The sequence below is a fragment of the Saccopteryx bilineata genome, chromosome 2 (genome assembly GCF_036850765.1).
Source record: "Saccopteryx bilineata isolate mSacBil1 chromosome 2, mSacBil1_pri_phased_curated, whole genome shotgun sequence".
Classification (NCBI taxonomy): domain Eukaryota; kingdom Metazoa; phylum Chordata; class Mammalia; order Chiroptera; family Emballonuridae; genus Saccopteryx; species Saccopteryx bilineata.
The window spans coordinates 229693959-229711242 of record NC_089491.1 but is presented as its reverse complement, the minus strand read 5'-3'; the positions used below and the strand labels follow the sequence as shown (position 1 = coordinate 229711242).

Sequence of the window (17284 nt, the reverse complement as noted above, 5' to 3'; positions counted from 1 at the left end):
TATAATAGGTAATGGAAGTGAGGAGGGAATTTGTACGTGGGGAGTTATTTTCCTGGTTAGGTGATAACTGGCAAAATAAAGTGAAACTTATGAAAGCAATTTTAATAATCTGCCTTCTTTTACAACTAAAGTGCTCTAATTTCCCTTGATTTTAAAGGTGATTAAAGCTTGTTGGATAATTCATGACTACCTACAAGAAATACTAGATAATTTGTTATCCTAGTACTTGGGACATTTCCAAGTCAGTGTCGACTAAACAAAAAGACTAACAGAACAATAAGCGAGAAAACATTCAATTCAACAAAAGAGTTTTGCATTTAGTTTTTTTTAAAGTCAGAGAAGGGGTGATAGATTTTCTCATGTGCCCTGACCAGGATCTACCCGGCAACCTCTGTCTGGGGCTGAAGCTCGAATCATCTGAGCCATCCTCAGCGCCCAGGGCCAATATTTTAACCAGTGGAGCCACTGGTTGTAAGAGGCGGAAAGAGAGAGAGAAGGGGGAGAGACAAGGGAAGAGAAGCCAATGGTTGCTTTTCATGTATGTCCTGATTGGGAATCAAATCTGGGACGTTTGCACATTGGGCCAACGCTCTATCCAGTGGACCAACTGGCCAGGGCCACGTTCAGTTCTTATTTGGAGCAGAGGAAGTGTATAATTTTCTGAAGTGATTATAAGTTAGTAGAGGAGACATGAATATAATTCATGTATATCTCCTTTACGAAATGGTAAAACTTTCAAAAAGCAGCATGTTACGATTGCTATAAGTACTGGTGTAGGTGTGTTAAATTCTGGCTTAAGACTTGTTAGAAAACGACACGGGCTCAAAGGGTGATTTAAAATGTCAAAGATTAGAAGGAACGTTATTTAAGAGCAAGATAATTTTGGAAAATATAGTAGGATTTGGCAGATGTGTGTCTTAAGAGTGTGGCAAGGTGATCATAAGAGTGGTATAATTTAGTTGTTTTCTATAGTGTTTGAATAGGAAGCTAAAAGTGGACTTAATTCTTTAAATAGGAGGCATTCTTTTAAAAACTTTGAGCCAAAGAGTGATTTGGTCACAGCTGTACATTGGGGCAGAAAATTGATGTCTTCAATTTTGTTAGCATCTAAAACTTTAGTTAATACAAGATGTATAGCATTTTAGGAAAACTGCTTATATTTTTCCTTTTACAGATAAGGCTCAATTACTTGAAATAGCCAAAGCTAATGCAGCTGCCATGTGTGCTAAGGCTGGTGTTCCTTTGCCGCCAAACCTAAAACCTGCACCTCCACCTACAATAGAAGAGAAAGTTGCTAAAAAGTCAGGAGGAGCTACTATTGAAGAACTAACTGAGGTAAGCTAGACAGAATTTGTTTTCATTCTTAAATGGATTATTCCAGTGATGTTGACTCTGGAGCGTGCCAAAACCCGAATTGTGGGCTGAACTGATAATGGCTGGCACCGAGTGGCCAAAACCCGAAATACAGGTGTGGCAGCGGCAGAAGCTCTGTTTAGCAGGCCATTATCCGGGATGGCTAAGCTCCGCTAGCTAAAAGTTACTTCCCATTACTTTTGCTTTCCAGTTTTAGAAGCCAAACTGACTGAGGAGTGGGACGGTTCGTTTGAATGGAGGAGGTGTTGAGTGAGCAACACGCAGAAGCTCGCCTACAGTTTCGTTTCCATTCACGACGTGTTCACTGATCGCCACGAGTGTACTGCATATACGCAAAGACACAGACAATCTTCAGACATGATCTTTTGCCACCGGAGCTTGGAAATTAATGAGAATAGCTGGCCATTGCCTGAAAGGAACTTCTTTCGCCTCAACATTTCGGGTTTTGGCTGTTTGGTACCAGCCATTGGTGATAATGGCCGGCCATTATCAGTTCTTCCTTGCGGTTCGGGTTTTGGCAGTAACATATATTTTAAACACACTTATTTTTGTTCTTAAGAATTTGATCTTTTCAATTGAGGCTTCTTTTTTGGCTTTTATTAATATTATTTGTTTGTTTGGGGGGGGGGAGGCGGGGAACGCTGAAATGTTGCTGCTAGGATCCAGAAATACCACACTGTTTCATATATTGAAACTTGCTATTGGCTAGCCTTATGCCAGCCTGCCACTGTCAATATATTCTGTTCCCCTTGGTTACAAGCTTAGTATACTTGGTGTTTTTGGCTAAATGAGCTTTTTATCCTATTGTAATATTTTCAATTGATAATGGATGTGAAAAATTTTTGCTTGTAAAGAGATAAGTTCACCCAAATTTACTCTGATCTTTTTATATAAAGCCAGGTAATGGAGTCTGTTCCTTTGCTTTTCAGGAAGGAACTGACTTTGCTTTATGTGTCAGACCTCATCAGTACACCCTCTCCATCATGCCTTATTTTCCATTCTTGAGTTCTAGGTCTTTAAGATACTCAACCCACAAGACTTATGGAGAGACATTACTATCTAACCCATTTGCAATATTTCAAATCTTTTATTTTACCATACCTTTGGGGGTCATAAAGTTTCTTAATGTTTCATCACTTAGATTTATTACAGTATAAATTACAACTTTATTTTTTAATTTAAGGACCTAGTAAAGGCTTCTGTTGTTTGCTTATCGAACCCAAACTCCTATCCAAAACCTCTGAACACTTAGTGTTTCCCTATATATTTTTACCCTCATCTTTAGCCCTCTTGTCCCTTTTATAAGTTTCTTCTCACTTTTTACCATCACCTGACTAGGATCACTTTCTTTTTCTTTCCCTGCTAATCCTTGTTCTCAACTATGAAAATCTGGCTTAGAATTTTTCAAGGACTATCCCTTGATTATCAAATTCTGCCTGATTCTGTTTTCTCTCAAGCTTTTGTTCTCTCAGCACTTACGTACTTGGTTTGTATTATATCAGTTTGCACTTGTTACTTGTGTTGCTCTGTAAAAGCGTTCCTCAATTTCACGTGTATGTATTGTCTCAAACTAGATTGTAAGCTCCTTGAGAGCAGGGACCATGTCTTCTACTTTTTTTGTATTCCCTGGACAGTGCCCAGTACAGTGCTCTGCACATAGTAGGTGCTCAATAAATGTTGTTGACTGACTGACTAGCTAGAGTGTGTTTAAATAATAGTGATAAGCCAAGTTATTTATCTATAATCTGTCATTAATCTTGCTTTAGTTTTGAAAGTTGGTTTTGTTCAGTTTTCATTCTTTTAAGAAGTTACATGTTATTTTTTTACCTAAAGTGTAAGATTTTTCTTGTTTGTGTTTGCTTTTTAAGAAATGTAAACAGATTGCACAGAGTAAAGAAGATGATGATGTGATAGTGAATAAGCCTCACGTGTCAGATGAAGAGGAAGAGGAACCTCCTTTTTATCATCACCCCTTTAAACTCAGTGAACCTAAACCCATTTTTTTCAATCTGAATGTGAGTATTATTTGTGTTTATGGATTGATAAAACAGCACAATTTATGCAACTATTTAAATAAGACTCACATGTGATTTAGTAATTAATTTTTTAATTAAGTACTGATAAATAATGAACAAAAGCATTTTTAGACTGTTGAAAATTAATAAACTTTATTTTTTTAGATTGCTGCAGCAAAGCCAACTCCTCCAAAAAGCCAGGTAACATTAACAAAAGAATTTCCTGTGTCCTCTGGATCTCAACATCGAAAGAAAGAAGCAGATAGTGTTTATGGAGAGTGGGTTCCTGTAGAGAAAAATGGTGAAGAAAACAAAGATGATGATAATGTTTTCAGCAGCAATTTGCCCTCCGAGGTAAGTAAGAGGAATATTATGTATTTTTCCGTTTTTATACCTGAATCTGCCATTTTATTGTTACTTTATATCTGATTTGGATTCTGTTTCACTCTTCTTAGGGCCGGGGTAAACGGCAGGGCCGGGTTAAACGACAGATGAAACAGCCCGCAGCTTCTCATTTGACAGTAACTCGATGCAATTCACTTTGTGGGACCAAGCCACAAAGTGAAAAGCATCGAATTGCAGAGAACAGTGTTGTCACATCCCTACCCAACATTGGGCCCTCTTTGCACTTGTGGGAAGGTAGCCCAAGGTACAACTACTTAGCTTCCCGTTTTGCTTCAAGGCTTTATAGCTCTAGATTTTGGTGGTAGCAAATTTACTGGGCGGAGGGATTGAGCGGAGAGAGGCAGATCCTCAGGTTCAACACAAGAAGTGGATTGGAAAAGGTCATTGTAGGCTGATGTGAGCATTTTGGATACATAGCCCATTGCCCTTAAATAATGATTTCTTACTGTTTCTCTGGGTTGTCAGATAGCCTTGATTTTAATCATTTTCTCTTCCCTGTGCTACCTTGGCCCTATTGAATTCTTGTGTTTAACCTAATGCTCAGCCTTGGTGTACTCCATTTCCCTTCTCCTTTCCCTCTTTGCTACTATTGAAAGTTGGAGAAGTGGAATTCATACCTTGAAATTTTCACGAGGCTATAGTTGTATCTTGTCAAAATGACGCAGTAATAACTCCAAGTGTCAAAACATCCCCATTAAAATGCCGCCTGATTAAACAATGTGCTGCTAAATATAGTGCACATGAAAACAGCAAGACTGTATATATATGTAAATATATATATATCTGTATCTTTGTATGTATCTCTGTATCTGTACCTTTGCTGTATCTTTTAATAAACAGTTTACTTTTATTTAACTTGTTGTGCAAAATCACGCTTGGGGGATTGGGAGGGTGGAGACTTACTAGGGGTGGGGGTGGGAGTTTTAAAAATACCATAGACTAGTCATCACCTCTTGCCCTTCATTTCCAAAGCCCAGACATTTGTCCAAGGACTGGATTAGATAGCTGATGCCCTTACAATGTGGGACTTCTTTCCCACTTCCTTTTCTTGCATTTCTGGGGTATGTAGGTCAGAGAGACCTGTACTCTTCACTTTCAGGTTCCGTTTATTGGCCATATGATCATCTTCCACTAAACACTTCTAATATTATAAATAAATCTGGTTTATAAAGTCAGAAAGTGAACAGAACCCAAATCAGAAACCTTTTGATAGTATTTTTTCCCCTGAGCTATTCACAGGTGACATTTTCACTGTGTGTGTGTGGTTTTTTGACCTGTCGCATTTTAAAAAAGAGCAAGTTGTATATAGTGAAGCTGGTTGGACATGAAACTAGCCAGTGCAACTTAGAGTCATGGGTGATGATCAGTGTTGACATAGGGCTCAACACCTGAAGCAAGTTATGTTATCAGCAGTGAGGTGGGGATATCTAGTTTGGACAGTATTTTAGTGAGTATCTCAGTTGCTAATCCCCAAAACCGGCTACCTGTGCATCTGAACAGGGAAAGGGTAACTGATATTTGCAACTGACTTAAATCTTGTAGCTGAATATAAACCATGATAAGAGGGATGAACAGACTTTACTTAAAGTTCTGATACATATGCTTTTAGTAATTTCTTGCAAATTATGCATTTAACAGAGTTGGTAAAAGCTTGGTAGGTAGATTATGTAAAGAAAATTTTCCAATGGAATGAAGCCCTAGAAATACTGCAAAATTCCAAGGGGTTTTCCTGAGAAGATAGTGACCATAACTATTTCAAGTGCTTAGTGATTCCTGTGACCATTTCTTTTGGACTGAGAGTTTATATATGTTTATATTTGAGATTTAATACTCAGCCAATTTTAATCTTAACGTAGGGGAAGGAGTACCTCGGTCTTGTCATCAAGTGGTTGTCAGAGTTTAAAAATTGAGAGGAATTACTCCAAAGAAATGCCAGGAGGAAAAGGTGGATATTCACATTTTATATTAAGTAAAGGACTGTTTTATTAAAGTGGAAGACAAAAAAGCTCTGTTCTTAAAGCCAAATAAATGAAGCACATTTCACCTTTGGGAGGATATATCCAACTCTTTGATACCAGAACTCTGTAAGCTAGTTTCTTAGAAAATTAGACAAACAATTATATACCTTAATTTTAAGCAAAACATCCCAAAAGGTTTAGGAGGAAAAGGGTCAGGATATTGTTTTTCCTCAGGTCCTGTACTTTTATGTGGCAATAACAAACAGCTAAAGGAAATGTTCACATAAAATGTTAAACTTCTAGTTATTTAGCTGTATCTTATAAATTTATTTTAAAGATAATGTTATATATACCAATGTTTGTGGGAGACTGTTGGTGACTTGATGCAAGCATTGATCCTTTTGATTCCCTGTCAGGGGTTCAAATAAAGGCTTTATAGAGTAAAAGGAAAGTTCTTTAAAGTCAATATTTTAACTGAATAGTATTTTAATTATTTTTACCTATTGTCTTTTCATTTTAATAAATGTCAAATGGATTTTGTGGTTCTTTAATTTTGAGCATAAAACATTTAGGCAAAGGTCACAGATTTGATCTCAGTTTTGCTCTAATCCTTAATCCCACCAATTGTCTTGCACATGAGTGCTCTTTGACATGAGTGGATAGACACGGATGGATCAACGTAAATTCATTTTTTATGGATTATCAACTCATCAGATTGTGTGCTCTACTGCCAAGGTACCTCTTAGGAAGCAGCCAGCCAGCACCATCCACAGTAAAGGAGTGACTTCAGTTTGACCATGTTTGTATGGATTTGATTTATAAGCAATGAAATAAAAAAGGTTTGAAAACTAATATTTAAAAAACTGTCCGTGGAGGCATCAATTCTTGATAATAAAGTTAGCAAAGGCTTATTGGGAGGAAGAGTTAAATGTAATCTGACAAAACTTACTTGGGTTTACTATCAAACATAGTGTTGTAGAGGTCCAGAGTAGCTCTCCATTAAAGTCTAGTGATTGGTTACAGGTGAGAATAATCTTTATTTCAGGCTATGTACTCGGTTTTTGTTACTGATAAATATTCCCACATACCCATGGAGCTAAAGTCTTAATGTTTAGAAGTGCAAAATGTATAAAGTTTTTAGCTAAGTTCTTGGGGCAAGATGAAAATTTCAATTGGAAATTGAACACATAGTTCCTAGCATACTAGAATGTAAGTACAGCCTTGTTATCCTTTCTCTCCTTAGATTTTCCTAGGTGATTAACACTGAATTTCCTTAAACCATTTAGTAGGTTACCTGTTAATTTTTCTTTTATAATTCATTTAGATTAATGTGTAACAACCTAAGAGCTGCACTAGATTAGTTTATGTGATGAAAAGATTCATAATTCACTTGTTAAAACCAATCAGACACATTAACAGCTGAGACATTCTATATTAATTGTGGCTTTTATTTTTGTAATGGTCATTTTATTTTCTGTGAGAACCTTTGTATTTTTGCTAAATAAGTATTTTAGAGTTATGTTTTATATGTAGGAAATATTTTTTCTTTAGTTTCAATATAATTAAATTTTTTCTTTTATAATGTTTCAATTTAGGATACATAAAATTAATTCCTGTGTAGAAAATAATTTTTATTTTACATTGTTCTAGCTCCTTTGTCTCTTTAAGAAGTACTTCAGATACTTTTGCTATCTATATAAACAGTTGGGTTAACAAAAGGGGGGAAATAAATTGACTTAGAAGGATTTTTTAAAGTGAGGAAGGTAAAGAATGTACATGATTATAATAACTATAAGACCCTGAAATGCACGTGTCATGATAATTATGTTTAGTATTTTACTATTCCTGACACCTTTTTAGGTTATAGAAGAAGTAGTAATCTGTTGTGTTGCTAAAGTAGAAAGATGAAATAACTTGGACAGATTTTAATGTGAGATTTCACCTTTTAGAACAAGTCCTAGGGAGAAGGAAATCAAACATTTCTCTCATTTATAAAACCTAGAAACTTATTACACAATCATAATTATACTTTAGATAATGTCTATTAATGTATCAGTGGGAACAAAAGTTGTTAGTAACCACTCAGTAATAGTATTCTATAGGATTTAAGAGTTTTTTTCTTTATTTTTTAGAAGTGCTCTTTTACATCATTCTAGCACCTTTCATACATTCCTGTTTCTGAGCAACATTAGAAGGTAGTTGAGGCTCTAAAGCTCCACTGTAAAGATAGTGTGCTATGTACTGTATGTAGTTGTGTACTCCAATATAGAAGTCACTGGTCACTGAAAAATAAGTTCCTTAATTGCACTAGCCACATTTCAAGCATTCATTGGCTATCACTGTAGAAAATTTCATCAATGTTGCTGTAAAAGACAGCTGATTCTATACTGATACATAACATGTGGCCTAGTTCTTGAATATTAATGCTTTGGGCATTATCTAGTTGGCTTTTTTTGCATTACTGTATACCTGAATTATCTTGAAAACCCGGAAACATGCTTTTTGATACAAACTCATAAGGGTCCTTAAGAGGTTAGGATAATCCTGATCCATTGAGTACATTTCTTCACCTTTAAAAAAGTAGGAATATGAAATTAATAGTTAAATTATCTAAAGTAAATTTATATTCAGTAAATTTTATATTAATCAAGGTTAAAGTTCTTTTCAGAGTGAGATGTGAATTTAACAAAGTATTGCTGAAATTTGAAAGAAGCTTCATACTGGGGATAAGTAATGAAGCATTGGGTTACCTGCTTTCTAGATAAAGGCGTAAAGAGAAAAATGTATGAAGATATAAAATGTCTTCAGAAAGATGAATTCACAGATAGGTATATTATTTACTTTCCAGTTGGGAAGAATTAATTTTATTCTAGACAAGTTGGGAGTTTCAGAGCTATCTTAACTATATTTTTGTGGCTAATTTATAGTTGGAAATTAGGGTTCAGGGCTTCGGAATGGTTGGTAGACACCTTGTCCCCAGTATCTCCTGAGTTTAGACTTTTAGAATAAAAACCTATTACCTATACCCTAGCACCCTAACAGGACAACTATGAAATCCAAATTCTGGCAAGGATAATGAATAGTACTTGAAGTATATTTGGTGGGCCTTTCAAGATTATATCAATAATCCTACCTGAGAGTTTTAGGAAACATCTAAGGCCAAAGGAATGTAAATTCTGACCAGGAAGCCCCAGCAGTCAGAAGTATAATAGAAATGAAGAGCGAACATATGAAAAAGTTTTTTAGTGTGTTAGTCTGACTTTCTTACAGGCCCTGGAAATATTCTAATTAATATGGATAATTTATTAAGTTGACTAAGAAATTTAACGAGATCTATAAGTAGTTTAATAATATGAATGAATTCAGTTTAATTTTTCATTTTAAGACGGTACAGATAAAAATATATTTTGTGGTACTCTAAGAAAATTTTTAATTTTGTTAAAGGAATATTAGGTGATTGAGCAAGAGAGAGAAGTATATAGGGGTTCTGAAGTTAGGAAAAGAAAGCTTAGTAATCCTTATGCATGAGATGGAATCATTCTCTCATGTCAGATACCCTTCTCTACTATATAATATAGGTTTTGTTTTGAAAGTCTTTGTACACAATTTAAAGTCAAATTACAGGTAGCCTTTACTTAGCTCCTTAAATTTGTTAGCTGTTAACTTACTTGACTGTCATAGCCATGCAGTGCTTACTAATCATTCTTTGTATAGGAATATAGGGACTGTCCCATGTCATAGAAATTCATTTGAATTTTCTTTGGTGAAATAACTAGAAAATATTAATGGGTTATGTTGTGTTAGAAAAAAACAAGTGTTAAGAATTGGTGAGTTGATACAAATCTGCTTGAGTTCTTAATGTTAGAACAAAAAACGTCAGATACTCACTTGATAGATTTTTCCTTCTGTGGTTCAGCCTTCCATAAACCTGACACATTGGGAATTTGCTCTAAAGATTACCCTGAAGAATTTTGCTGGGCATTATGAAACATTTTTAAAAATTAAACGATTTAAGTCCCTTGCTTAGCATAAGGCTTTTACAGGTAGAGGATGAACTTTGAAAACGAGGACCTGAGACATTTCAAACATTTCACTTTTAAGTATTTTAATTTATTTACCCCCATAGAAATATTTTAACTGGTCATAAATGAACATAAACTGAAAACAGAAGATTCATTTATTTAGTAGGGAATATATTCTTTGATGAAATTGAATTCTTCAGAACACAAACTATCTGAAAAACTGCAAGGTGAAAATATCTGCAGATGAGCACAAAGAGAGAACATTGAAATGACAGTGTTTTTCTGCTAGCTTATTGAAGAACCTTATTGCTTCGGAAGGTTATACTAATAAGTAGGGTAAAATGAAAACATGCTAATGAGTATAAAGTTAATACTTAAGAAATAGGTAAAAATTCTCAGTTTACTGCAAAAGACGCGTTAGTGAAGGCTGGAGATTTAAAAGTTTTTCATGGAATTTTTTGATTGAACTTGATAAAGTAGGAAATAAGAATTCAGTCAGATTTTGCTTCCTTTGATACTTTGTAACTTACCTGAAACAATCCTTATCTACTTCCCAAGGTTACTTTACCTTTTTAAGTCTTCTTTTTAAGAGATTGTTAATCTATATGACTTGTTTTTTACATGTAGTGGCAATGAAAGATAAGAGCACTCTTCAGGATTTAGGGGTTCTATTATAATTTGAGATAATTATGTTTTCTTTCTTAGCCTGTGGATATCTCTACAGCAATGAGTGAGCGGGCACTTGCTCAGAAAAGACTCAGTGAGAATGCATTTGACCTTGAAGCCATGAGCATGTTAAATCGAGCTCAAGAACGGGTATGTACAGTTTTAATGTCTAAATTTTCACTAACCTAGATTGTTGTGGCATAAGCAGATTCTGTGGGCTGCTAAAATGTAGGTTCTTGGAAACCCGAGGAAATAATTATCAGCTTCTTTTTGAAAGATATTTTTATTGACTTTAATGTTGATTGATTTTAGTGAGAGAAAAGGAGAGAAACATCTATCTGTTCTCTTTATTTATGCATTCATTGACTGATTTTTGTATTTACGCTGACTGAGGATCTAACCTGCAATCTTTGTGTATCGGGGTGACACTAACCAACTGAAATACCTAGTCAGGGTCATGTAGATTAGTTTATTTTAAAGGAAAATGTTTTGGGACCTCGTCTTTGATTCAGTAAATGTCTCTTGTGTACTATGTGACAGGAGCCGTTTCATGAGGAAATAAAATTACAAATAGGTAGTTGCCCATGTAGGTCTGTGAGATGTAGGTAGTATTTATGAGTTTCTGCTTCCCAGCTAAGGAAACTGAGGTAAAGAGTGGTTAAGTGATGTCCAAGGTCACAAAACTACTAAATGAGTTGTATGAGTTTGAGTGAACAATTTACTGTATTTCTCTTGAATTTATTTTGCATTTATAATACTTCAAAGAAAGTCATTAAAAACTCGGTGTCGTGGCATTGATTAGAGATACATGAGTAGGATGGCAGGGATCCTTTGCCCCCATATGAGCTCTTTATATTTATCATATATCCTTTTGATATTTTGAAGAGTAAGTGTGAAAGCTATTTTGCTTTTTAGTTAAGAGATTTATCTCAAATCATGTTATTAATGGGATTTATCAACTGTTCAAGTGCTTCTTTAAAATGTTTAGGAAAACAATTATTTAATGTTCATTCTATTGATTTTAGAGAGAGGGAGAGAAGGAACATCAATATGTATTATATGTACCCGAACAGGGATCAAATGAACCAGTAACCTCTGTGCTTCAGGATGATACTCCAACCAACTGAGCTATCCAGCCAGGGCTAGTAAAACAATTTTAAATACGTACCAAATCAGTGTATGGTCTTAAAAATGGAATGTTTAAGCCTATTAACCTTTTCAGGAACTAAGTAAACTATTTCATTTAGTGAAATTAATTGCTAACACCAGTAGCCTTTTAACTAGAAAAGTAATTTTACTGAGTTAATTGAGTCATTTTCTTTTCTTCAGATTGATGCGTGGGCTCAGCTAAATTCAATTCCTGGCCAGTTCACAGGAAGTACGGGAGTACAGGTTCTGACACAAGAACAGTTAGCCAATACTGGTGCCCAAGCCTGGATTAAAAAGGTACACACAACTTGATGCATATACGAAAGTGTTCAAGTAGAAAGTTAAAATTTTTTAGAAAGTGTTTTATTAAAATGCACGCAACGGGCAGTGACTGTAACCAAAGTTCATGTGTAAATTTGCTGTGTGTATATACTCCAGGATGGACACTGAAGATGGACTGGATTCATGAGACAATGGCCAATGTATAAATATGGCTCAAGAGTCACTCGGTTTATATTCTGAGGTTATTTTTATTTTTGCTGCTACTGGTCTTTGGGGGGTGGCCTTTTTAAACTGTGTTATAAATGTTCACAATGTGTCTCAGGTGCTGTTCAAAATTTCCACAGTTCCTGTTGGACTACTAATTTTAAGATTTCAAAGTAGTGGTTCTCAAGTTTTTTTCTCATGGGATACTTTATTGCAGGTTTATTTTTGGTGGATCACTGCCCCCAAGAGCCCTCTACCACCCTAATTTTCCATTCCTCTATTTTCTGCCCTCTTTCCCCTGTCTTATTGCCTGCACCCTCCTATAAGCTCCCTTGGTCCCTATTCCTCACCCCTCTTGTGATCTTCAGGCTCAGATCCCTGTGGTTGTTAGCTGTTGGTTACAGCAAGTGGTGGTTGGGAGGCCCAGTATTAGCACTGCATGTGGTGATTCTGCCGTGGGACTTGGAAGGCTGGGGGAGGATGTTGGATCGTGGGGTGGGCATTGCTGAAGGGTGTAGGGGGGTGATGGGGATGGAGAATACTATCTGTGGACCACCATTTAGGCCCTGGCGGCCTTTGGTGGTCCACAGGCTCAATTTGAGAACCACTGATCTCATGAACCAAACAGGATATATGAGACCTAAATTCAAGGGAGAGGACGGACGCCTCGTGCTGTGAAGATGTAGGTGCTCCTGGTTTCAGATTCCTGCAATGAGACCTGTGAACTCCACCTACGGCTGCCTCATTGTTGGGGGAGTCTTAGGTGGTTAAGAAGGGCTTTCTGGAAAAATGTGTTCTGGTGAAGGGATGTGGCTTTCTTGGATGGGTGGTGGGGATTTGTTTCAGGAGTACGGACGGGCACCATAGCAGTGCTGAAACTGGGAGGCTGCGTGGTCTAATGGATGGGGAAGGTTTCTTTATCCCGCTGTACTCCTGACTCCTTTTGTGATCATGGGCAAGTAATTACGTGGAATTCGATCTCCAAGTGTCATATGAAGACAAGTCCTTCCTTATTCCTGCCTCTCAGGGTGGTAATCAGCAATGTGATGGGTGCCTATAGATAGTTACCATGAGTGCCAGTGAATGAGCTGACTTCTGAAAAAAAATGAGATTTTGGTTGCTTTGGACCTTTTAATCTCATAACATTTATTCCAATTTTGTGATAGCATTATCTCTGACGAATCCTCATTAACAAATTAATATGAAACACTCTCACTTTGCCTGCCATTTGGGGGGGAATATGCACTCTTAATATATGTATGTTGAGCACACAGATTCATTAAAAAATTATAACTTATGTAGTTTATTAGGGGGTTGGTGTTGGAAAAAAGATGAGACTCCAGCAAAATATTTTTAAATTTGAATTAACTTTGGATTAATTATATTATAAACTTTTTTATATTTCATCTTTCAAATTTGAAAGTTATTCATGTAGTAGTTGAAAAAAACTTTCATCTCAGTGGGAAGAATTATAAATGTACATCTATTTATCAGTTTTAAATCTTTAAGACTAATACTATTTACTTTTGAAGCTGAGTATCCAATATTCCAGGAAGTGAGAACTGAAGTTTATATGGATTGTTTAGGCACATAATAATTAGTCATGTACATTTCTAGTTAGAAACTTTTGAATGTGATCCCATTGCAAAATTTTAGTCTAGATTTGTATAATGAAGTGCTGATTTGTAATGCTTCTAAACATACTTCTAAATATCATGTTAATTTTTTTAAAAAATGAATCTTTTACAGATTCAGTTGGTTCCCTGTAAACTTAATTTAAAAAAAATTTTTCAGTATTGTAGGCAGTTGATTTTTAACTATTTTATATAATTTTAATTATAAATCATTCTGATAAATTACCATAAGATGAAGGTGTGTATTCATCTGACCAAATTTTTAAGTAATTACTGAAGAAAGCAGTGCTTTCAGGAAAACATGTATTTGTATATTACTTGAATATTTGTTGCTAAAATTAAGGGAAGGAACATTTTATTTATAAAATTAGAGCATGTGAAAGACTTATTAGGCCACAGAAAATTGAACATTTATCTTCACTCAAACAAAAATACTTGTGTTTTGAAAAATTTTCAAATCATTTATTTGGCTTTTCTTGCCTTGCCTGGTACCCTCTTTACATGTTAAAAACCACTTGATTGCCTCTCAGCCTTTTGGCTAATATCAAGAGTAGTATCTGTTTCTGTTGGTTTGAAGACCGCTTCAAATGCCAACATTTCCCTTAACACATTTTTGGTATGTTGCAGTATATTCTTAGATGAAAAGGGGAGTTTATCATTTTCTTTTGTCAGTAAAACATTTAAAAAAGGTTCTTGATTAAAAGAACCTTTGTTTTTTGGAATAGAATGATTTGGATATGATAAATATTGTTTACTGTAGTTTCACTAGACTATCAGCTTTTTGGTGAACTGTATACACACTGGGGTAGAGACACAGATGAAGATACTAGAGAATGAAAACAAGGCTTGGAAACCTGGGTTATTTGGGGACTTGTATTCTACTCTGCACAGTTGCCCTTTTTTTTAGGCGTGTTTCCTGGAAAAGAGGGGGCGGATGAACCTGGAAGTAAGTAAAAGTCATTCTAGGCGTGTAGCAACAAGGCAGTTGATATCCAAGCATCAGCTAACTTTTCTCTCAATACATCAACACTGCATGGCCTGCACCAAATAAGGAACTGAACCAGGGGTATGTTTTTACCTCCACAGCTGCCTCCTTCCATCAGAGCACCTTGTTGAACTTAATGTCTAATCACACAGATCATTGGCATGTTTTCTCCTTAGCACATAATTAAAAAGCTGGGGGAAAATAATATTACAGTTTTACTGCTGTGAAAAAACAAGATTTAAGAAATTTGATATTAACTTACCAATACAGGAAAATAATTAATGCATACTATTTCTAGATTTACCAACATTTTTTACCTCCTCTGTTGATAAGTTAATGACTTCTATATATTTGCTATGCTAGAGAATGTAAACCTAAAACTTAATAAGGGAAAATAAAAGTGACTTGGAGATGTTATGTCATAAAAATCTTTTTCAATGGCCATAAAGATCATCAGTAGAATTCAGTAGTATTTACATACGTACGTGGACGCCCTTAGAGGCATTACGTATTTCTTAATGTGTGAAAATAATCCACTGTTGACCATGCTAATGTATTTACTAGTGCATCTTATGACATTAAGTGCTTTGCTGCTTTGATGGAAATTATGGTTCAGTGGGTTGGATACAAGAGAGATGACTGTTCACAGAATAACCTGTGAACTTTCACCCCTCTGTATGGAAACTTGTTTCAGGGCCAAATCCTTGTAGCTGTCTTCTTGCCCCGGTCAGTGCCAGCCCTACTATTCACAACACTGCTGCTACCGAGGCCTAGGTATGTAATCGTTTAAGGAGTTTTTTAAAAGTCTTTTAACATCAAGCTTAGGTTTTAAAGGAATTCAAATTCAGTTTGGAATAATTACAGGGTATTTTATGTGATTGTCTTCCATTTATTGTATAAATTGACTTAAAGAGTTATTATCTTTTTGCTTCATAGGGATTTTCTAAGTAAAATGTTTATACTTGCTTTATGGTAGAATGGGAAGAAAACTTTGGGTGATAAAAGTATGCTGCTTCAGTGTCCAAATTATTTCTAAATTTCTGGGCTTTTATTTATTAACTAGGTACACCTGGGACAATTAATGACTGTTTTAACATTGCCTTCTTTTTATTTTGCAAGCTAAGAAGAGATACCAGTGAACCTAAATAGTGGACGAAAACAGGAGTGTTCTAATTTTTTTTTTTTTTTTGGAGGGGGCATGAGGGCCACTGTTTTAAAACTGCCATTTATTTGCCTTACGTGATTTTCAAAATACTATTATATTAATGTGGAAACAATTAGAACATACACACTACAGTATGTATAAGAAGCATTTAAATTTACTTACTATAATAACTATAACAGATTTAGAAGTAAATAAGATTTTTTTTAAGTTACACTGAGTTTACAGTCAAATTCTAACTCTGAAATGGGGACATTTTACCTTTCTTTTTGGATAGGATCAGTTCTTAAGAGCAGCCCCAGTAACTGGAGGAATGGGAGCCGTTTTGATGAGAAAAATGGGCTGGAGAGAAGGAGAAGGATTAGGAAAAAACAAAGAAGGAAATAAGGAACCTATCCTAGTTGATTTTAAGACTGACCGAAAAGGTAACAAGTTCAAGGGGAATGTTTATCATACCTTTTTTATTGTTTGGGGTTTATTATACCTTCATTCTTTTGATGTTTGATCCTTGAATTAGAGGCACTTCTGCTATACAGCTGTTTGTCTATAGCTCTTTGTTTAGAAAAAAAAATGTCTAACCCATTTTCAGCTTTAGGGGCTTATATGCTTATAGGTGGAAACACTAATTTGAGCTTTAAAGAGGCAACCTTTGTTATGTTGCTAAATATTGTAGAAATGTGCATATATGTAGGATTTAAATTTTAACTAGATTTCCTATTTAAAAAGTGTCTTTTTTTACACTTGACTGGTGATGGTGCAGCGGATAGAGCGTTGACCTGGGACACTGAGGTCCTAGGTTTGAAACTTCAAGGTGGTTGGCTTCAGTGTGGGCTCATATGGCTTGAGCGTGGGCTCATCAACATGATCCCATGGTTGCTGGTTTGAAGCCCAAGCTCCCTGGCTCGAGCCAAGGGGTCACTGGCTCTGCTTAAAAGCCCCTGGTCAGGGTACCTATCAGAAGTAATCAGTGAACAACTAAAGTGCCACAGTTATGAGTTGATGCTTCTCATCTCTCTCTATAAAAACTGGCCATTTTCTTTTCTCCTAACAGGGAATAATACATTATTTTAATCTTTTATTTCTAGGATTTGTGGGGTTTTTTTTTTTTCTTATTTTACCCACATATTCTCTTTATATCTTAGTAGAGTGAGGTCTTCTCTCCACCTTAAAAACCTTCTTAGGCTCAGTATTTGAGTTCTATCGGGTTGGGGAACAGACCAGCTCAGCTGCCTCTTAATAACAGCTGGTACCTCTTCATATCACCCTATTTTAGGAGCAACTTTGAACTTTTGTTTCTGATTTATTTTGGTACTGTCCTCAGATACCTGGGGTTATTACTAAAATTCACTTGGAATAACATAGATAAGTCAGTTTGTACCTTTAAAAAATGTCTTCCTTAGAATAATGTCCTAAGTATAATTACATGGG

The 17284-nt window shown here is 35.6% G+C and overlaps 1 protein-coding gene and 1 pseudogene across 8 annotated transcripts in view; both read left to right on the top strand.

The window, feature by feature from the left end:
• Window positions 1-17284, top strand: part of SON (SON DNA and RNA binding protein) — a 32940-nt gene that overhangs the window by 12806 nt on the left and 2850 nt on the right. For 2 of the 8 annotated variants that reach the window (XM_066259455.1, XM_066259456.1), the window contains exons 4-9: window positions 1175-1335; window positions 3243-3389; window positions 3555-3743; window positions 10480-10590; window positions 11770-11886; window positions 16134-16281. In XM_066259455.1, the coding sequence (XP_066115552.1) occupies window positions 1175-1335; window positions 3243-3389; window positions 3555-3743; window positions 10480-10590; window positions 11770-11886; window positions 16134-16281 (873 nt within the window). The other 6 variants (XR_010729239.1, XR_010729238.1, XM_066259457.1 and 3 more) reach the window with 6 other exon arrangements.
• On the top strand, window positions 14228-14391 carry LOC136327716 (U2 spliceosomal RNA; annotated as a pseudogene).